The sequence below is a fragment of the Diabrotica virgifera genome, chromosome 5 (genome assembly GCF_917563875.1).
Source record: "Diabrotica virgifera virgifera chromosome 5, PGI_DIABVI_V3a".
Taxonomy (NCBI): Eukaryota; Metazoa; Arthropoda; class Insecta; order Coleoptera; family Chrysomelidae; genus Diabrotica; species Diabrotica virgifera.
The window spans coordinates 173,633,398-173,656,967 of record NC_065447.1 but is presented as its reverse complement, the minus strand read 5'-3'; the positions used below and the strand labels follow the sequence as shown (position 1 = coordinate 173,656,967).

General features: G+C 34.0%; 1 protein-coding gene across 2 annotated transcripts in view; it reads left to right on the top strand.

The window, feature by feature from the left end:
* The first annotated feature begins 4,398 nt into the window (after positions 1 to 4,398).
* Positions 4,399 to 23,570, top strand: part of LOC126885212 (protein disulfide-isomerase A5-like) — a 37,717-nt gene continuing 18,545 nt past the window's right edge. For both annotated transcript variants that reach the window (XM_050651666.1, XM_050651667.1), the window contains exons 1-2: positions 4,399 to 4,659; positions 15,235 to 15,437. In XM_050651666.1, the coding sequence (XP_050507623.1) occupies positions 4,539 to 4,659; positions 15,235 to 15,437 (324 nt within the window). In that variant the 5' untranslated portion in view covers positions 4,399 to 4,538. The remainder of the gene's footprint in view (positions 4,660 to 15,234; positions 15,438 to 23,570) is intronic.

Genomic DNA, 23,570 nt, shown 5'->3' with positions numbered 1-23,570 from the left:
TCTGGGAACTTTGCATTCTTCATTGTCTTCGTAGTTGAATTTCCAGATCTCACATCAATGCAAGGTCTATATAGACGTTGGGTCACATTATATCAATGGAAATTAGACGTTCTGTCCGTCAACGTGTTAACTAATTAATACGAGATCTGGTCTATTATGTGCCACGGTGTTTGGTTTGTGAGCACAGTGCGGTCCCAGTAGTTTGTAGTTGTGATTCTCAAGCATACTCTCAGAAACGTATTGATAATATGGGAGATGGTCGGTTTGGAGAAGTCCCAATCTGACAGCTATCTCTCGGATGATCTTTTCTACCGAGTCATGCCGTTCGTCATATTCAGTAACAGCAAATACCTGGCAGTGTCGGTAAGATGTTGAATGGTTTCTTTGGCTTGACATTCATATCGGCATTTGTCGTTTTGGACCTGAGGGTCTTTTACCATATATTTCAGGTAAGTTTTGGTTAGTATAACCTGATCCTGAATGGCGAGTAATGAACCTTCTGTTCATATATAGCATAATACACTGGAGACCAATACAAGAAGCATATCGGAGTAGAGGTCGTCCGCCAACGAGAAGGTCTGATCGTCTGATGACATAATACGGATCGACAAAAATTGGATGCAAACACCACAAAATAGAAATACATGTAAATGACTAAGGAAGACCTATATTCAGCAGTGGATAGATCCAGGTTGAATGATGAAACCAACAGATTTATAATTCGGTGCCCTTCAACCCCAAATTTTACACCCGCGCATTTATGTTCGAAAGGAACTACTAGTATATATCAAGACTCTATGTCACTACTAGTAGTATACACGTATGTATCAAGAATCAAGACTACTTACGTTTAAACGTAGTACATTTCTATTGATTTTAAATATTAAATAAGGTTCTTCCTTCCATCAAAAAGAACGTCTGTACTAAATTTCAAGCCAATGGGACTTTGCGTTTAAGAATTAGCACATAATCGGACAGACGAAATGATTTTAAAACTTGGATAAAAAGGAAACAACTGGCAAATGATACTGACTAGTCTCAAAAACATTGTATGTGGAGTCACACAAAGTTCAGTATTGGGTCCTTTACTTTTCCGTATCTTTATAAATGACATCACTAATTTAAAAATCGATGGAAAAATGTTTTGTTTGCTGATGATACCAGTATCACTTGGGGCAGCTCAACTATTGCAACTATATTAATTTTGATCTACTTACAATAAAAACCTGGTGTAACACTAATTTACTCTCTTTTAACGAGGATAAGACGGTAGCATTATCCTCGTGCAAAAAGAGCTCTTAAAAGTGCCTATAACAAAAGAGCTCTTCAACCCTTGCTTTTTAATAACAGCCAGATCAGTAGCGTCGATTCTGTAAAATTTCTTGGTATCTTTTTAGACGGCAACCTCAGATGGTCTCTTCATGGCGATTTGTTAAGTAAGAAACTTGCCTCAGCTTGCTATGCAATAAGATCTATTTCGAAGGAAATCAATTAAGCATCTTCTAAAATAACATATTTTTCTTTGTTCGAGTCTCATCTTCAATATGGTCTTCCTTTTTTGAGGTTCGAGTACAGCTGTCCAATTTGATCTTATTTTTAAATTACAAAAAAGAGCAATAAGCTATCTTTAATTATTTTTAATGGGAAATAAGCCACACAATTTTACCAAAAAAATGATTTTATTAACGTTTCGAAGCCCAAATCGGGTTTCGTTGTCAAAATACAAAATACTACTAAAATAAACAAAAATGTTGTTGATAAGTAAAAAAAATCTTCTAATAATTTATTTAATCTGACTCATTTATATTGGCAATTCAGACGTATATTATACATTTTAAAGTAGAAGACTTTAAAATGGTATCGCCAATATTTATGAGTTGCGTTCCTGGGACGACTTTACTAAAAGATAGTTCATTCGAATACATCAAATCAATCCCAACTCAAGAATATCCGTCACAAAAAATCATAGCATGTAATCTGTCTTTAAAAAGACAAACAAATGCAACGATGACAGTAAAATTCTCGCGTTAGAGATTCCATAGTAAATTACGAGGGAAAACCAGGAAAAACCTCGTGATACTATCCCGACATCGTAAGTATTTGGTCTTACATTTAATTTACTTTTAAAAAACTAATACCAAATTCTGACTTTAATATGTTTAAATTATAAATAATATTAATAATACATAGATATATAATAAGTAATACTAAAATATAAAATTTGTACTAACTAGATACGTTATTGACTTACTAATCGTGGTATTTTCTTTCTAATGACTTCCTCTTTCAGTATGGGTAACCACATCTTACTGCATTCTACCGAGGAATTTGCGACACAATTGGTTACATTTAGCATAATTAGAGCCGCTTCTTTGATTTTTCTCTTTTTACTATCTGATTCTTTCAGGACTATACTTGAATCTCTCCACTGAACTCTATGTTCATTATCCCGTGCATGTTGACATATTTGAGATCTATCAAATTCTCTATTTTTAATATAAGACTGATGTTCACTTATTCTAACATTTAATGGTCTTGATGTTTCACCTAAATAAAATTGTTCGCACTCACAAGGTATTTTATAAATACAATTCTTTGTTCTTTCTTGTTCACTGTTAGGTTTAGTTTTAGATAGAATAGATCTCAATGTGTTTGTTGTTTTGAATGTTGTTGAAATGTTGAATTTATTTCCTATTGTTTTAAGTTTCTCGGATAGTCCTTTTATATATGGTATTGATATTTTCCTCGTATTATTTCTTGTGGATGTTATAGGATCCCGTTCTAAGTTGTTCTGTTCTATTCGATCCAGTCTTGACAATTCCTTATTTATAAACGATAATGGATAATCATTTTTTAATAAAACAGATGTTAACGATTGTTCTTCTTCTAACAATGAATTTTCGTTAGAACAAGTAATTTTGGCTCTATCATATAAGGATTTAATGATTCCCTTCTTTAATAAGCTATCTGTTTGACCTCACAAGAACAACACATTGCAGAAGTTATTCCTAAGATCACGGAATCGTAACACTTCCTTCTTTATATAGGTATTTTAGAAACTGTTTGCTTAGTTCGTAAATACCTACCTACATGTCTTTTGTCAGCAAGGCCTAATCACGACTACTCGACCAGAAATTCAAGGTTTGATGTCTATTTACCGATTTCCTCCAGTGAGTTAGTAAAGGAATATATATTATATTTTATATTCCGTAAAAAAACTATACAACCATCTCCATTTACAACTTGAATCTGCAACATTTTCCCCAAATTCTGCAAAATGACAAAAGCCTATCAATCTAAAAGACTATAATATTATTCAGTAGAAGAGTTTCACAGTACCTCTATGTACAAGTAACTAAAGTATTTTTATCTATATTTGGGTGGTATGTGCAATAGTTTAAACCTATTTAGTTCCTAATGTTGTATTTTATTTTATTTTGTAGTATGTTCAATTTGAAATCTCTTGAAATTTTGCAATATATTGTTTTTGTTTTACTTTCATCATCTTTTATTTTGTAATACCTATTCGCGGTGTGCAAGTACTTGGAAGGGGAAACGAGAAACGACCCTGCGCGAGTCGCGGAGAAATATTGCAACTATCTTAAATAATTCATATTGTCAATTGAAATTGTCAAATTGACGTATCGATTGTCATTTGTTTCGAGCTTCTGTCATAAGTTGTATAATCTGTGTATAATATTAATATATATACGGATTATATATACGGATTATACGACATGTGACAGAAGCTCGAAACAAATGACTGTGACTGTGAATGAAAAGCCCTATTTCATACCTTCTGTCAATGAAGCAGAAAAATTATATATTGCTCCACAATATTGATATGATATGCAATTATTATATAAAGGTAAATTTAATTAATTTTATTTTGCTTGCAGTACTGCATTTTAATAACTAATTTTATTTACTACATACAATTGTTGCCGTTTCCATAACATAACCTGAATCTTATTTTTTCTTCTTATTATTTTTTTGGACTATGGCCTTGACAATTATCCAGTAACCAGGACTAATATAATTGGCCAATATAATTAAAAGTGCGAATTTTAGTATAGAGCGTAGAAATAGGGGTCGCTTTGCCGAACTTGCACGGTCCCAATTGACGATTTATCTAATTTCAGTAAATTGTATTTTGTTATTGTTATTTTCTGACTTTATGTAAGCTTTGTCCATAAAATTGTAAAATTTTCATGGACAATAAAGCATATTTCTATTCTATATAAAAGAACCTGTTGAGTTCTTAACAAATAGGCTGGCTGTGTGTCGAAATGCAAAAGGTCAAAAAAGTGCAGATACAAAAATTTTCTAGAAGAAGTTATCGAGTTATCGCTTGCTAGCAGCAGTACCTGTGGCAGTACTTACTTAGTGTTCTCCTATCACTGTCATAATGACTTCAAAATTCAATGTTACTTTAATATCATGCGCATATCAAGAAATCTTTTTAATGTAAAATATCACAAAAACTTTTTTATTTCCTCTTTATAAATCAAAAACAAAAACCCTGTCTCATTGCAATTATGTCAGAGTTAGAAGATGATGAAGAAAAAACAGAGCAAAAGATTAAAGAACTAGACGAAAATAACTTTCTAAAATTCTTGAAAACGAACAAACATGTTTTAGTTATGTTTATGTCACCATGTAAGTGTATTTATTACATTTTAAAACTCTTTTGATCACTCTCCTTTGACTTGCTTTATCTCGATAACTCTGCGAGATTTTGTCTGATCAACTATTGTACTCCATTTGTTTCTATCACACGCGACTCTTCTCCATAATAATTATTTTTCTGGAATACCATATTTTTAAAAGAATTATATGCCTGGTTGCATTAACAAATCTTAAGCTCCAGCTTAGCCAAGCTCAGCTTATAGGGCCGCTTTAAGTCTCACGTATGTTGCACCATAATTTTCAATTCTTATCTATGCAATCTATTGTGACAAAGTGAAGATTGATCTAAGGCTCCATGGTACAACGCGTATGTTTCGTAAGCTGAGCTTAAAGCACGTCTTAAGCTTAAGATGTATTGGTGCAACCAGTCATTAGACGCTCTTTAACCAACGTTTTTCTGTGGGTTCAGAGATCAAGTGAAGCAAATGTGCTCTTTATTTTAACTCCAAAGAACTCATGAATTATTCGTCTGCAACTAAACTGTCGCTGTTTCGTCTTATTGTGGATATTGAAAATCTGGAAGCTTGAATCAGAGCAGCCAACGTGCGCCCCGTGGCATTGGGTTCTTTTCAAAACTGCTATTGTGGGGATTGCATGCCAGACGATTTGCTGCGCTCTGATCTTGTACGTTGTCTGCAATCGTGTTGAAGATGGTGTCATCTACCAATCCAAAATTGTAACGCTTGGACCACCTTTCATGTTTTTGTTTCAAAGAATTAGCTATTGGGCCGAGATATTTCTCAAATTGGGTGACCAACACCCAGGGCAGAGTATTTAGATCGTCTTCCATTTCAGCAACACCTCTTACTTTTGCGTTGATAGCGGGACACATTTTTCACGGCTTCCTACTCCAAGGCTGAGGCAATAGCGTCCTTCAATATTTGGTAGAGTCCTCTCCCTAGTCGTAATCGTAATATCTGCTGGGAGTCTACATTACGCAGGCCATCGAGGAATCATTGGATGGTGAATTAGTGCAGAAACTCTTCCGGGGCTCCGGGTCAAGTGAGACGTGCCATCTATACTTCCGCTCCATAGCACCTAGCGCTTTTGTACGTCCTCTGGGATGTTTTTGACGATTTTGACAGCTCTACCTCGAAGTGCTAATATGAGAGCTCGAAGTACTTATTATTCCGTTCTTCTTACGGTGCCTATCCGTTTCGGATGTTGGCGATCAGCATGGCTATCCTAACTTTGCTTGCTGCTATTCGGAATAGGCCGATATTCGGAGCAAATCTGCCGACACCAAATAAGTTAATACTTTGCTAAATAAGACTTGCAAGATAGTAACGGGGTGCCTGAAACAAACGCCAGTCTCAAATCTAGGTATATAAAGCAGCGGTTTTACATAACCCTTAACACGAAGAGGCTGTACAGAGTACATAGCGAAAATTAAACAGATAGCGGCATGCCCTATTCAGAGCTCGAACACCACGAAAGCGACTAAAATCCAAAAAAAGCTTTCTTGGGACAGTGCAGGATGAGCCGTCTGAGTATTTACCTCTTCCCCAGGTTCAGTCGGCAAACCAGTCTCTAGACTTTAAAACGTAGAAAACTATAAATAAGAACGGTGGTGGTCGCTCCAGTGAAATCAAACATGGTAAAATGATGTGACTGTGGAGAAACACAGAATATGAAACATCTTCTTACATGCAGAAACTGGCCTCATCGGTGTACCCTCGAAGGTTTGTGGCTCGAAAACAAAGATGGAACCTAGGTAGCCCGATACTGTGCCGAACTTTTATGAATGAAATGTCCGGACACAATAAAGTAAAGTCCAGGCCCGGCCCTAGGGATTTTGCCGCCCTGGGCAAGCTCGGCGATCGCCGCCCCCCTTGATTTACCACCTTCTTTCAACAATCGCCAACTTAAATCAAGATTGTATTTTTATTCATATGTGCTTTGTGCTAAATTAAATGCTAAGTAAGTAGCACTCGTCTTGCCTTGGCACGGGAAAAGTATTTTAATAATAATTCTCCAAGATCAAGTGACTCAGCTATTTCGTGTTCAATAGAGATTGTCGCTAGAGCACTCAAAAGTTCCTGAGTTGATCCTAGTAATTTTTTATTAGATTTAGCTTTGAAAAGCTTCTTGCTTCAGAAACCACTGTCACTGGTAGGGTTAATAAAATCCTCAAAGCAACACTAAGATTGAGTGCAAAATCAAAATCAAACTCTTTAATCATTTTCAGGGTCTCTACAGGTGTACTTTTGGGCTTCACAATCGTGGAAAGTACTTTAAGTTCATGTTTTAGATTAGCATAATTTAAATCTTTTGACTCATCAAAAGTTAAAGCAACACATAGCCTAAAACATCTATCTGATAAATCACTAGCAGTTATCGGTCATATCCTTAATTTGGTTTATGTCGTACAAAAGCTCAAACATTTTACTCTGGCTCTTAATTTGCTGAAATCTATCACTTAACGTATTAACGGTTGTGTCTATAATTTTTAAATATAACGTTAATATAATAATTTATACGTCCATATTTTCATCTTCAGCCTCATAGCAAAATTGTCTTTTCACTTTCCTCTTTATTGCTGTTACTATGCCCCCGATTTTCGGGTTCTCAATTTCTAACTTTGATGGTTTTCTTGATGGATTCTTTTGCGTCTGTTCAATAGCCCTAGAATTTTAAATCACTTCTGAGAGACTTAAAATAGATTTCGGTTTTTTCTAATAAACTCTCAGCTTGATACACCACCATATCAACACTTTGCAGTGATTTGTTGACTACATTGATGTGAAGTAAAATGAGGCGCTCAGGGCAACAGTGGCCTAACCCCAAAAACGAAGTTTTGAGATAAATGCAATATTTTCATTCGAATTTACATTGTGCTTATGGGATGGCGCTGCAAATTATGTAGTGCCACTTAGCCAAATATAGAGGTAGGTTGTGTAGACCCTCGTTAACAAGAAGATTCAATGTTGCTGCTTTTATTGATATAATAATCTAAAAATGCTTAATTTGTGGGTTAGGCCACTGTTGCTCTGAGCGCCTCAAATGCCATGCCATGTTACCACAAAGCAAAAAAAAGTAAAATCACGGCTTTGATTTGCCAAACAGCTTGCCTCATGACCATGAGCAACCATTTTATCGTTGTTTTTATTGACAGTAATTTCTACAAGAGCATCGTAGGTTTCTTCAATTTGGTATCTGATGGGAGTAATTGCACCAATTCTACTTTCCCATCTAGTTTCGGGCAAAGGTTTCAATGTTAGGCTAGAAATATTATTTTTCACTATAGCCCAACGACGAATAGATGCTGAGAAAAAGTCGTAAATTTTGAGGTAAAGCCATAAAACTGTGAGGCTTTAGCAGCATCGTTCACCACTAAGTTGAGTGAATGGCTAGAACATGGGACAAAAACTGATCTAGGATTCATTTTCAAAATTCTGTTTTTAACTCCCAAGCTCTTCCCTTTCATGTTTCCCCAGTATAATACCCTTGTCCTCTCATATCTTCCAAACGTATTCCCAGTTCATTCAGTTTTTGCAAAATAACTGCTGTAGGTCCCAAGCCAGGGGTTACAGTACAGGCACAAATCCAAGAAAATTTTCTGAAATTTTAACACTTTGTGAACAGGAACCTAAATCGACAAAACGTACAACAATAGTCATTTGTTCCACCCCAGAAATATCAGGTCTATAATCTAAAATTATACTATATATAATACTTTGCTGATTTCAAAAAGTCCTCTAAAATTTGCCGCCCCTAAATTTACCGCCCGCAGTTCGCCCACCCCTGGGACCGGGCCTGAGTAAAGTAAGTGCTTTTTAGACGTAATTTGGGCTGAGTAAACATTTGGATGTTTATTCCAATTGACGCGACGCTTCTAAGTTATAAGATGCAGTTCTTCTTCTTCTTCCTCTTTATAAGCAATTCTGATTGTTCATTGGCGGATTGATACCTCTATGGAAGGTTGTCATTCCATCTTTTGCGCTGTCGGCTGATACTTCTTCTACCGATTGGTGATTTATCTCTTACTATTTTGACCACACGTGTCTCCCCCATTCTGGTTATGTGGTTGTTCCATTCTCTTTTTCTATTTAGTGTCCATTCGTTTATACTCTGTACTTTACATTTTCCTCTGATATCTTCACTCCTCTTTCGATCTCTCAGTGTATTTCCTGTAATTCTTCTCAGTACTCTCATCTCTGTCGTTTCCAGTAGTCTTTGTGTTGTGGGTGTATCGGGCCTTATTTCTGATGCATATATAATTATTGGTCTTACACTGGCTTTATAAATTCTTGACTTCATCTCAGTGTTAATATGTCGGTTTCGCCATATAGTGTTATTAAGGTATCCTGCCAATCTATTTGCTTTTTGTACTTGATTTCTCACTTCTTTGTCTAGGTCTCCGTAACTTGACAATGTATTTCCAAGGTATTTTACTTCCATTACTTGTTCAATACTGAAACCATTAATTTCTATTTTCCATCTGATTGGTTCTTTACTGATTACTATTGTTTTGGTTTTCTGAGATGAAATTGTCATATTGAATTCTTTTGCTCTTATGTTAAATCTGTGGACTAATATTTGCAGACTATCTTCATCTTGGGCTATCAATATTGCGTCATCTGCGTAGCAGAGTATTTATACTTCTTTGTTTCCCATTCTATATCCTCGTCCTTTGTTACCGTTTTTGATGATTAAATCCATGATTAAATTTACATCTATTCTAACTTCCATTTTGTTGTTTTGGTAGATGTTTTCAATAGTTTTTATGATATCTAGAGGGACTTCTCTATTATACAGAAGATGGATTACATCTTTGAGTCTTACTCTGTCAAATGCTTTCTTCAAGTCAATCAGACATAGAAATGCTGGTCGATTATACTCTAGTGATTTCTCAGTCATTTGTTTTATGACGAATATTGCATCTGTACACGATCTTCCAGTACGAAACCCCTGTTGTTCATCTGCTAAATTTATCCTCTGATTCATTAGGTCTTGTAAAATTTTAGTTGTAAGTTTTAGGGTAGTATTTAATAAGTTGATACGTCTGTAGTTTTCTGGCTGCTTTTTATCTCCTTTTTTGAATAGTAGAATTAGTTCGCTCGTTCTCCATTCTTCCGGTGTTTTATTGTGTTTTATGATTTTGTTAATTAATGTTGTTAATTGTTCTGTCATCATAGCTGCTCCACAATATTTTAGTAATTCGTTTGGTATTCCATCCTTACCTGCAGCTTTTCTGTTCTTCAGCTTTTCGAGTGTTTTTCATACTTCCTGTGTACTTATATTAACATCTTCATTTGTGGTAATTTCTGGTGTTTCCGGTTCTACCATCATTTGTTCTTCCTCTGCATAGAGCTTTTTTAGATAGTCAATCCATGTATCCTTTTCTATGTGTTTTGGTTCTAATAGTTCCTTTACCTCCGTTCTTTGACCTCTTATATAGCGCGATATTTCCTTTTGGAGACCATAAAAATCATGTTCCATTTCTTCCGAAAAACGTTCCCAGTGATCATTTTTTATTCTTCTTACGACTGCATGTGTTTCGTTTCTTATAGTTTTATAATTATCGTATGCGTCTTGTGTTTTATTTGACATATATTTTAGGTAAACTTTTTTCTTCTCTTTACATTTTTCCTTCACTTCTGTACAAAACCGTGGAGTTCTTCGTCTTGGTCTAAGATGCAGTTAGTCGGTGTAATTAAGACTGTATAAATAAACAGTCATATATTAAAACCTCTGGAAGACCTTCAAACCCTGTTGAACGCTGTAAACAACGAATGCATTGCAAAGGGCTTAACGAGCAACGCAAAGAAAACAAAATGGATGGTGGTCGGAAAAATTAATACCGAAGACTCAGTACTAAAAATAGATAACAAAATCTTGGAAAGGGTGGAACACTTTAGATATTTGGGTAGCTGGATTGACTGCAGGGTTGAAAGTGATGAGGAAATTTCGACCAGAATAGAACTTGCACCAAAAAGCTTTATTAGCTGGCGTTCTGTATTGTGCAGTAGAAGTCTTTCATTGGCCACACGTCTAAGAGAGTTGAAGTGCTACGTCTGGACCGTCTTGTTCTATGGATGTGAAACTTGGACAACAAATGTGAAGAATCTCAACAAATTACAAGCCTTCGAGCTGTAGTGTTACCGTTGCATGCTCAGAATCCCATGGGCAGCACACATATCCAACGAACGTGTGCTGGAGACCATGCACAAAGAGCGAGAATTGATCAACGTCATAAAAATGAGAAAGGTTCATTACTTCGGTCATATAATGAGAGGAACCTAAATATCGCTTACTCCGGTTGATCATTCAGGGCAAAATCAAAGAAAAACGCTGGGTTGGAAGAAAACAATCGTCCTGGCTGCGCAGGCACGTAGCCAGGAAATGTTCCTGATGGGGGGTCCAAATACAACTCAATTTTTTTTTTGAGAAAACTACTGTAAAATGTTTTCCCTGGTGAGAAAACTGTAAAGCAGAAAACTGACGGAACGTGGCGCTACATTCTGTGTGCAATAGAAAAATGTAACAGAAAAAGATAAACACTGAAGACGGGATTCAACCCAACGTGAAAAAAAAATAAACGCAACGTGATATAGAGAAATTTCTGTCAAAATTTGGTATTTATGACCGTTAAGATAACACTAAATGCTAAAATTTATTGTCCTGTGAAAAGATCTGTCAACTGGCCAACCGAGGGTACGATCAGTGTCGTGGTAATTTTATGGTCAAACTACGTTTTGTTTTAATCTATATCATTGTGAGAATTAACCAACCTACTAATATTTTTACCGCCACCACTGGGGGTGTAACTTTTTTGGTTGTCTTTATTCTTCGGGACATATGCTTTGACCCATTTTATCACAAAGTAAATATTACTAATTTTACGGTCTTGTAGGGTGGTAACTGCGTTCTCTTTCTTTTTTACTATTATATATATTGTTGTAGAATTGTTTTTTTTTTGTAGAGAAATTCAGAAAAAATTAAATTTATATCAACGACCATAAAATGATAGTTTTTCATCACCCTGTATTTTCATCATCAAAATTGTTAAGAATGTAATTTTGCTATTAAGCAAGTGTTTCGGGAAAAAGTGAAACGACAAATAAGTGATTCGACGAAATGCATAGGACATGAACAAACAATGCGGTGATTAGATAGTGGACATCGTGGTCGAAAACAAAGACGGTTTTAAGATCCTTCCGGGAAGGTATTTTAATGTGGTAAACAAACTGTATTAGTTTTTAGTTGTAAAAGTAGAAAGTAGTAAAGAACTAATTATGATATTCTTTGAAATTTGACAAATTGTAAAAGTTGTTGGAAGAATATTTGGTTCTTAAGAAATAAATGGTTGGAGAGAGGTTGTTGTCTATTGGATGGAAAATATCAGGAGAAGGGATAATGTATGTGAGAGTATGGATTGGAGAGAAAAATAAAGACACTGTGTAATTGACATCGGAAGAGAGCAGTCCAATTTTTTATAAAGTGTAGAATCAGTGTAGAGTGGTGTGATCGGCCTTTGCGAGCAGAATAAAGTTAAAACCAAATCGTCGACCGGTTGAAGAGTTAATTTTCCTGGTCCGAGGGAGATTCCTTTGTTTTGTCTAGAACGAGTAGCTGATTATTATCCGTTTGTGCACAAGATATTCGAGTAAGTCCTGTGTGTTTTTCTTGGAAGCAGTTTGGACGAGAGGGACTTTTTCGCAACATCCAGAGAGTACGTGTTGGGAGAATCAAGTACGGCGCAATCCAGAAAACGAGGTAGTGAAGAATAAAAGGTTAGTCAAATCATTTGTCGGAATTGAGAAAATTTATTTATATCGAAACCATATTGTTTATTTGTTTACTGAACAATTTTTTTAACGCAGTTAGTCATTTCAAATTTGAGAAATCAATTCAAAAGAAGAAAAGTAAAATTCATTCAATTTAGTGTGAGTAAATAAGAAATTAATCAAATAAATATTTTTTCAAAACAAGGAGATATCAGAGTTAGAGTTTAATTTATTAAGTTAGAGATTGTTGCAACAAAGTTAAATTTTAGTATTTTTTGAATCTTATGTACACGGCTTATTTGATAAAAACAATAGATTACATTTATATGATTTTGAGTGTTTTCAATTTCCCTGTTTCTACCCTGGAAGAAGTAAGCAACCAGAAATACTAGAAGCCACAGATCACAGGTATTGTATCAAATACAAGATAGCCCTGAGAATAAAATTGATTGGAAAATTTAATTGGAATTTAGTTGTGTTTTTACATAGGCAAGAAATAGAATAATTGAATAATCAATTAAATTAAGAATTTGCTAATTAATCTAAATAAATAGAAAAAGTAGAGCATAACAATATTATATCTCTCTTTGCCGACGTCTAAATTTTTAAACACTTGAAGCTCGCATCAACACGCGCTTCAACCTCATCGTGAGATTTTAGACTACACGGTAAGGTATTGAAAAAAATATTCAAAATAAATTTCAGATCCATATGCAAAATTTGTAAAAACTATTTTAATATTTTTAAAATCCCAATAACTAGTGTTAGTGACCACTAACGAAATATCGAATTCCGTAGAAAAGAGTCGGTCTTCTATTCAGCGGTCTACCCAATAATTTTGGGCTATTTGATATATCATCATCATCCAGCCTTCTGCATTCAAAGTTGAACATAGGTCTCCCCTAATTTCTTCCAGTTCTGTCGATCTTGGGCTTCCAGCAACCAATTCCCAGCAACCCTCTTGACGTTGTCTGTCCACCGTGTAGGTGGTCTACCTCTACTTCTTCTGTCTGTTCGTGGTCTCCACACTGTAATTTTTTGGGTCCACACCGTTCTCCATTCTGGCTACATGACCCGCCCAATTCCACTTCAGCTATGCTATTCGCTCTATGACATATGTGATGATGATTTGATGTCTATATATCTGGGTTTCGACGTTCCAATGAACGTAACAAAGAGCCAATAAATTGAGTCTTTCGTTTCCCATCTTGTTTCTGGGTAAAGTTTTTACTCGCTTCATTGTTGAGAACATAGGTTCTACACTGGCCGTTGTGACAGGTATAGTTGCCAAAATTGTAAGGAATTTGTAAATGTTTAGAAGACAAATCTTTATTACAATATTTAATTACGTGGAGAACTTCGGTATTTGGTTAGAGAGATAATATTGTATTACAGTTACACCATAACACGTAACATATACATATTCAGCTTTTATTGCTGCAAGGGAAATGTATTGCATGTATTTAACATGTAGAGCTTGTGAGTATAACCTAATTTTTTATCTTGGTCAAAATTTTTTTTTTTTACTTTTGTCTTCACTAGTTATGGTTATACTTATTTTAGGCTTAGAACACTGATGATGCTCTCTTTAGAGCGAAAACGTTCTGTTTTTTAACTTAGCCCTTTATTGGGGTTTTCAAATAAATATATCTACCTTTTACACAGAAGATTTTTTTCTTCAATTTTTGCTAATAGAATATTTTCGTTTTTGCTAAATCGGATTTTTAAATTGGATATAAGTTGATCCGTACACTGAAAAATAGAAATAATCCTAGTAAAAAATAATAATAATTACGTTCACCTTTTCAAAAATATTAATAATAACTTATGGATAAACTTGCTGCCTCGGAACAGAAGCCGAGGTAGGGTTGGGAGGGGTCCGGACCCCATGGACCCCTACCTTGGCTGCGTGCCTGTGGCTGCGTGACATTAGACAATGGACAGGTCGAACGGTCGAGGATTTGTTTCATTTAGCTGCCGACGAGAAACATTTCATTATAAGCTTGTTAATACGACGATGACGATAGCCAACGCTTGAAAACAAGCACGGCACACAAAGAAGAAGATACTGAAACCTTATACAGGATGAATTTGAGATAGCTGAATTAAAACTTGCAGGTTTTTTGGATCGTTACAAAATCAGGACATAGTAAGATCATAAATTAAATCTGGGATACTGAAACAGACAACCATACTAGAGAGATTAGATCACAAGCGGTAAACAGTTTTTCGAGGCTACCAGGTGACTAAAAATATATGGTATCCATCCATTTCACCTGTACAAGCGGGTAGATTGTTCCAGAAATCTGGAATTTCCATTGTGTTGAATGGAAAATGTTAAATAAACCAATAATTAACTTATTAGATTCATAACATACGGTTAAAAAAAAAGCAACTAAATTTGACATTTAAAATCAGACGAAATGTTAAAATTTACACTATTGTATAAAGGGCCCAAAAACTTACTAGATGCGTCGATAGAATAAAAAATAATGATATTTAAAAGCTTTGGTATTATATTTTTGAATGTGAAGATGACCGAGTTAAAAATATCAAAACAAATATCCCCTTAAAATAAAAATCAACAGATTCTACTTTTTTCTAAAATGTTGATGAAGACGACTTTGTCTAGATTTTGTCTGCTCACTCTCTATATTAAAATCCATATCCTGAAAACGATAATAGGAAAGTACTTGTGCAGTGAAAGGGGCGCCTCTTTGTCAAGAATATAATATTCTCTACTGTACCTGTTTTATTGTATTTTTATACATCTCTCCTTTGTATTTAAAACTTTATTAGAAATTTTCCATTTTAGACTGTCCTCATTGTAGAAAAACCAAACCAAAATATCAAGACGTTGCTGAACATTTTAGAAAAAATCCTGATATATGTTTTACTCAGGTAGATTGTACTGTCAATACTGAACTATGCAACGATAACGACGTTGAGGTGTATCCTTTGATTAAGTACTTTCATTATGAGACAAGGAAGGAAGAAACATATGAAGGAAAAAAGACGGTAAAGTGAAAAATAAGTACTTTCAAAAGCTTAAATGTTATAATACAGGGTGTCCCGAAAAGATTGGTCATAAATTATACCACACATTCTGGGGTCAAAAATAGTTCGATTGAACCTAACTTACCTTAGTACAAATGTGCTCATAAAAAAAGTTACAACCCTTTAAAGTTACAAAATGAAAATCGATTTTTTTTCAATATATCGAAAACTATTAGAGATTTTTTATTGAAAATGGACATGTATTATTCTTGTGGCAGGAACATCTTAAAACAAAATTATAGTAAATTTTGTCCAGCCCATAAAAATTTTATGGGGGTTTTGTTCCCTTAAACCCCCCCAAACTTTTGTGTACGTTCCAATTAATTCATTATTGTGATACCATTAGTTAAACACAACGTTATTAAAACTTTTTTGCCTCTTAGTATTTTTTCGATAATCCAGTTTTTATCGAGATGCGGCTTCTTTTTTAATATATTTACATAAAAAAATTATGGGGGTTTTGTTCTTTTAAAGCCCTCAAACGTTTGTGTACGTTCCAATTAAACTATTATTGTGGTACTTACCAGTAGTTAAATACAGTGTTTTTAAAATTTTTTGCCTCTCAGTCTTTTTTTGACAAGTCACCTTTTATCGAGATGTGGCTTCTTTTTCAAAATATACCTAAAAATGCAAATTATAAATAATTTTTCAGATTATTAACAGGTCTCTATAATCGTACTTAACCATATACAAATATGTGGTGGATTCGATAAATATTCAAAATATGTCGATAAACACTGGCTTATCGAAAAAGTACTAAGGGGCAAAAAAGTTTTAAAAACATTGTGTTTAACTAATGATGCCACAATAATAATTTAATTGGAACGTACACAAAAGTTTGGCGGGTTTAAAGAAACAAAACCCCCATAAAATTTTTATGGGGTGCACAAATTTCACTTTAATTTTTTTATAAGATGTTGCTGCCATAAGAATGCCACATGTCCATTTTCAATAAAAAATCTCTAAGAGTTTTCGATAAATGAAAAAAAGTCGATTTTCATTTTGTAACTTCAAAGGGCTGTAACTTTTTTTGTGTGCACTATTGTAGATAGGTAAGTGAGGTTCAATCAGTTTATTTTTGACCCCAGAATCTGTGGTATAATTTATGACCAATCTTTTCGGGACACCCTGTATAATCGGTTCACTGATCCCAGTCCCAACTGTCTATACCCCGTTTTTGAACTAGGAGGAGTAAAATCTAAAGACATATTCACAGCCAATAATGTCACTAGAGATCACCAGAGTCATATTCTTTTTTTGGTTGATGTCATAAATATTATATTATACTAATACACCGCTTATAACAATAGTCTCCCGTTTTATACCGCTTACGTGGCTTTGGGAGTACAGCAGGGTAGTCTGCTATATCTGGGGCCTACGGCATACAAGGAAGGTAACAGGGCCAGTGATACGCTTCAACCGCCTATTATAACCCCAGGTTTTACCCAAGGTACTCATTTTATTCAGGCTGAGTCGACCAGGGGCCTATAGACATTTTTAAAAATATCTAGTTGTTCTTGCCGGCGATGGGATTTGAACTCCGGTCTACCAGCACTCGAGGCAAGCATACTACCGGCTGCGCTACGCCAACCCTTACGCCGCTAAATAGTTCTCTAAAAATAACTGTTTTTTATATACAGTGAGGACGTTTAGGTTGGAATAAATTCATTTTCTCAAACAGGTCGATTTTTATTTTTGAATTATGATTTTTTTTGTCATGTAGGGGGAGTTGGACAAAACGGGATACCATTCTTGTTAATTTTTATTACGGAAAAAATGTTAAAGAAATTATCATATTATTCTTTTTTATAGGTATAACATTTATTGAAGCACACAAAAAACATATTTTTAGCTATTTTTAATATGTAACTGGAAAATAGTAAAAAATTAATGTGTGTGTACTGTGTATGCACGTAAGAAGTTATACTTCTAAATATGATTTCAATTAAATAAATATACTTTCAGACAGTTTATTTGTATTTTATTTAAAGATTAAATTAATTTTTACTTTCCAAAAATTTTTATTAAAACAATACCAAAAATTAAAAAAAGATTAGAAAACACCAAGATTTGAACCGGGGACCTCTTGATCTCCAGCCCAACGCTCTACCACTGAGCTATACTCTTTTGTTTATACGGGCTACAAGATTTCTCAGACATAGTGACAAACATACGAAGTGAATTATAAAATACTTTAAATATTACTTATTATCTTATTTCCGAGGTCTTCTTCTTTAAGTACCGTGCCCAAATTTTTAGGCGTGGGTAGCTTCCATAACAATTTGCCGATATCGTTCTCGATCTTGTGCGGCATGTAACAATTGATCTGCTGATAAGCCAGTCCATTGACGAAGGTTTCGGAGCCATGAATATTTCTTTCGACCAATTCCTCTTTTTCCGTCGATCTTTCCATTGAGTATTAACTGCAGCATCCTGTATCTGCTACCTCTCATTATATGCCCCAGATATTCAAGTTTTCTCTTTTTTATCATCTTCATTAAGTCACCTTCGCCTTGACCTACTCTGTTTAAGACTTCTCTGTTTGAAATGCGTTCAACGCATTTCCGAGGTAGACAAGTCCAAATACACAAAAATTATAATAATAGTTATTTATGATATAAATGTTAAAAGCACAATTTTAAGGCACGTATGTGAAAGATTCGCTTCGCTCATTCTGCAATTCACATGAGTGCCTTAAAATGTACTTTTTAACACCTATATCATACAATATTTTTTCTACAAACGTCTTATATATCAACAATTATAATTTATTCATTCTCAATTACAGGACAATACCTACAAAAACTTTTACTTGAACTTGACTGACATTCCATTTTTATATTTTTCTTGACATTACATCAAAACTGCCTATACTGTCAATACGTAAATCAGAACAACTATAGAATAACATCTACTTTTATTTTTGTATATTCTAACAAATTTTAACAGTTTTTTCTACAAACGTGTTAAAAATGCAATAATACAGTTTAAATTAAATTTAGAAAAACCTTTTAAACCACCTTTTTTAAATTGCGCAAGTTGTATTATTAATATTAATGTTAATAAATGAAATATAAATATTTTGACGTTTCACAATTTGACAATTCACTTTTAACTGTAGTGCCTTAAAATTTTTAAAGCACTGGTGCTTTAAAGTAGCATTTTTTCTCTCCTATGGAGTGCTATAAATTGCAGTTTTAACACGTTTATAGAAAAATATATTTAAAAACACTAATATATCCTTTCCACACCTTTTCTGGACTGATACATACATAAATTAAAACATTTTTAGTAACGAACTCCATACTGCCTGTGTGTGCATGCGCGCAGATTAATAAAATTTCACCCTTAATCGCGCCTAAAGAAGTATAACTTCAAAAAAATATTTATGAAAGTCCTACACATCCCGTTTTAGCATAACACGGTTGGATAAAACGGGATAGGTTCACAATATTTAATTTTTGCATAAAATTATCTAAAAAGTATAATTAAGTAGACATAAGACTGCAAAGCAAAATTTACCTTCGAAAAAACAATATCATCAGTAGTGAGAAACTCAAAAATAGGCCTTTTTATGTTTTATTGCAAAATGGGAAATAAGACCTTTTATTTAGGACTAGGTACATACGTACCTATATATCAGAACAAAAGTCACATAAAAATATGTTATTCTTTTCTGCAGTGTGAGAACACGCTTTATGGCTATTTAAAAAACTAATAGGCCAACAATTAAATAGGTGGATAAAACGGGACATAACAAACTATATCCCATTTTATCCAACTTATAAGTGTCCCGTTTTGTCCAACTCAGACATTTTTCAAAACAAAAATGACTCCTGCCTAAACGTGAAAGTAAAATTAGATAGACTACACATGAGAATATTCGTTAATGAGTGCTTAATTAAGTGTAATAGTCACCGGAGTTATATGTTTATATATGTAGGAAATATAATGTAGAAAACAACGCACTTAAAAGTACAAAGTACCAAAAAAATAGAGTCAAACAATTCTAAACACAACAACTTTTCATCAAATAGTCTCATTGAGGTAAAATGAACTGAGCATGTTAAAATGACGACTGAGAACAAGTTTTCGTCGTTGTCCGATTGATAGCAGCACTATTTGGGTTTCTAGGCTAGGTATCCCGTTTTATCCGACTATCCCGTTTTATCCAACTCTCCTCTACCTATATCATACTAGTGAAGTTATCGATGATTTTTTTAAATGAGAATAGAAGTCGTGTGCTACCTCATTTGAAAGGGCATTCAATTCTCTATTAAGTAATATAAACATTAACACAATTATTTATATAGCGTGTCCAAAATTTCTTTTTCGTTTAAATTAATTGACACAGAAAGATGAATGTAAGGAATTTATTTAATTCAGAATACATTTTACTGCTGTCAGAATACAGGTAAAAATGTTTATTTCACAAATAAACATGGCTTTTCGCTTAAATTCAATGTTCAAACTCCAGAGACAGGTGGGTGGTAGTTTAACATTGAATTTAAGCGAACAACAATATTTATTTGTCAAATAAACAATTCTTTCTTTTTTGTAACAGCAGTACTAAAATGTATTTTGAATTAAATGAATTACATACATTTTTCTTTTTGTCTCAATTAATTTCATTCACAGAAATTTTTTTGGACACCCTGTACAAATAAATATGTTAACGTTTATATTACAGAATAAATAACCTTTCAAATCAGCTATCACACGAGCCCTACATTTAAAAAAATCATCGATTACGTCATCACGGCCAGATGGATGACGTCACCAGTATGATATAATATATGCCAAAAAATCATAATTTAAAAATTAAAATCGACCTGTTAGGGACCGAAAAAAAGTGGCGTAAATTCACAGAGAATGACGTGTAAAGAAGACACCTCGACACCTTCCGGTATAAGAGGAATGTCAATTATGCAAACTTCCTCACTGTATAAACGCAAACTAAAAATCTGAAAATTAAAGGGTTAACGCAGAAAACAGAAAAAATTGCCGATATAACTTAATTAACCTATGAAATGCCAATAGTGTCAAAATGTCATAAATGTCGATGTTGATAGTGTCAAAATTTCATAATTTAGTGTAGTAAACTTTCTTGCAGTTGAGCCAATTACAAACAGTCATTATGGCGCGATAAATTTGAATTACTCCTTCTAGTTTAAAAACAGGTCATAGTAAAAGTAAATAATTATTTTTTGCTACGGTGTTAAATTTTGACAAATTGGAAGTGGGTGGAAATCAGTTTGTCCGGAACACGTCAATAAGGACCTTGGCCAATCGAGTAGTTTTATTCTCTGAGGGGAGTCAAATGTGGCTTTACATATATGTAAAGCCATTACAGAAGACGATGAGTCTATCGGAGGCCCGGAAAACCAATTGCCCAATGCTACTATGTGAAAACAGTGATCTGTGGAGGTGGTTCGGGTATGTTTTGGGGTGGTATATCTTTAGGAGATTGTGTTGGAGCCCGATGGTGGTTGCGGACGGGGCTTGACAGCGCATTGTTAAATTACGGATATTCTTCAAGACCATGTTGTTCCTTGCGACGGCTTCATGCTAATGAATGATAACGCTGGATGTCACACAGCGCGGATTACGAAAGATTACCTGCATCAATAACATCAATATCGCAACCTGGCCCTCATTGATTCCGGATATGAATCCCATCGAGTACCAACGGGATGAGCTCAAGGACAGGGTTTGGCAAAGCTAAAAACTGCATTAAATGGATTGGGATTTCAATGGGAAGCGATTCTTCAGGAATGAGTCAGAAACTTTAAAAAAGGTTCTTTAGATCTCGGTTGGAATTGCTGGAAAGTATACTACAACGCAGAGGACGAAATACTCAGTATTAATTTTGATTTTTTATATTAATTTACTTCTATATTCATTACATAATGACTTTCATTCATGTTTTCTCACATAGGTACATATACAATATTAATGCCTTGTTGCACCAACAGATCTTAAGCTCCAGCTTAGCTAAGCTCTACTTATAGATTCGTTGAGTATCACTTACGTTGCACCATAATTTTAGATTCTTACCTTATTATAGATTATATCTATTTTACTCTATTATGGTATTCTTATTGTAATATATTCTTCTCGACTTAAGTGTAAGGTCTGTTGGTATTACAACCGGGCATAAGTTATCTTTGGGATGTTCTTTAGTTAATAACTTTATAAATACTGGTGTCATTACAATACAAATTACTTCTGTTTACAAATAGCCCAGTAAATGAACGGAAAATACGGCGATACCGTGTAATTTTCAGGGGCAACTCCGAATTGCATGAAAATTTGGATTTAGGTTCTACTTACCCTTCATTTCAAAGTTGAAAATGTGCCGTTGGTTGCTTTTACTTGGGGGGTGACAATCACCCCTTCTCGGAGGTGAAAAAACATACGTTCAAGATAAGACTGGAAATAGATAAATTGACTGATTTTAAGCAACTTTTGTTCTATAGAGTTTTTTATGTAAGTCAATACTTTTCGAGTCATTTGTGATTGAAAGTGTTTATTTTTCGACAAAAAAACTACGTTTTCAGACGGTTTTTCGCAAGTAACACAAAAAGTAAATATTTAATCAAAAAAATATTCGTAGCAAAAGTGTAGCTTATAAAAAAAACGAAAAAAATGGTGTATCGGTAAAGTCTATCAATCGAGTAAAAACAAAGTTGTAGCTCATGAAAAATATTCGTCTAATTAAAAGTCGAATATTTCAAGGTAAAATTACCGAAAAATTAAGCACTTTTCGGGAAAACCCATTCAAAGTTTCTAAAAGTGTTTATAAAAAGCTTTATTTTGTTTATAAAAGTTTATAGCATTAAGAATAAGCGAGTTACGCTCAAAATAAAGTTAGCCCTCTTTTTTCTTGATAAAAAAATCATGAAAATCTCCCCGTATTTAGCTCCCCAAATAAAATTAATCGCTACCGATTCACAAACAATTTACTTACTTATCTATTTTTTATATGATCGGTCAGTCTCACCGGTTTAAAGTGCTTATTTTTGAAAGGGTTATAGTTGAAAAAGCTTTAACGGTTCACTAATCACGAGTGTATGTAAATTTTTAGTAGCCATATCTTAACCAATTTTTGTCTTACGGAAAAACAAAATGAAACTAGCATATTTGTAATAACAAAACCTACATTTTTTTACTCTTTAAGATTTTTCTTATCACTAATACTTTTGAAGTTATTTTGAAAAAAATAATTTTACTTTAAAACCAATTTTTTTTCGAAAATAAGCACTTCAAACCAATCAAACTTACAGATCGTATAAACAATACATATACAGCTAAAATAAATGGTAAAGCGGTAACGATTAATTTTATTTAGGGTGCTTAATAGGGGGAGATTTTCACGATTTTTCTTACAGAAGAGAAGTGGTCAACTTGTTTTTTCAGTGTAACTCGCTTATTTTTGATGCTAGAAACTTTTGTAAAAAACAAATATAAAGCTTTTTTTAGATACTTTAAAAATATTAATAAACTTTTCCGAAAAGGGCTTAATTTCTTGGTGATTTCGCGTTGAATTATTCGATTTTGAATTAGACGAATAAGAACGTATTTTTCATGAGCTACAACTTTGCTTTTACTCAATTTATAGACTTTACTGATACACCATTTTTTTCGTTTTTTTTATAAGCTCCACTTTTGCTAAGAATGTTTTTTTCGATAAAATATTTACTTTTTGAGTTATTTCCAAAGAACAGTCTGAAAACGTAGTTTTTTTGTCGAAAAGTATTGACTCGCGAAAAGTATTAAATCGCGAATAACTCGAAAAGTACTGACTTATGTAAAAAACTTTATAGAACGAAAGTTGCTTATAATATGTAAATTTATGCATTTCCAGACATATTTTCGACACGCGTTTTTCACCCCCCGAGAAGGGGTGACTCTCACCCTCCAAGTAAAAGCAACCAACGGCACAAATTCAACTTTGAAGTGGATGGTAAGTCGAACCAAAATCCAAATTTTCATGCAATTTGGAGTTTCCCCTGAAAATTACACTCCAAAACGGTAATTTATTGGGCTAAATATAGTCCTGTCGCCACAGGGGTACAACGGCCTCTTTAATTC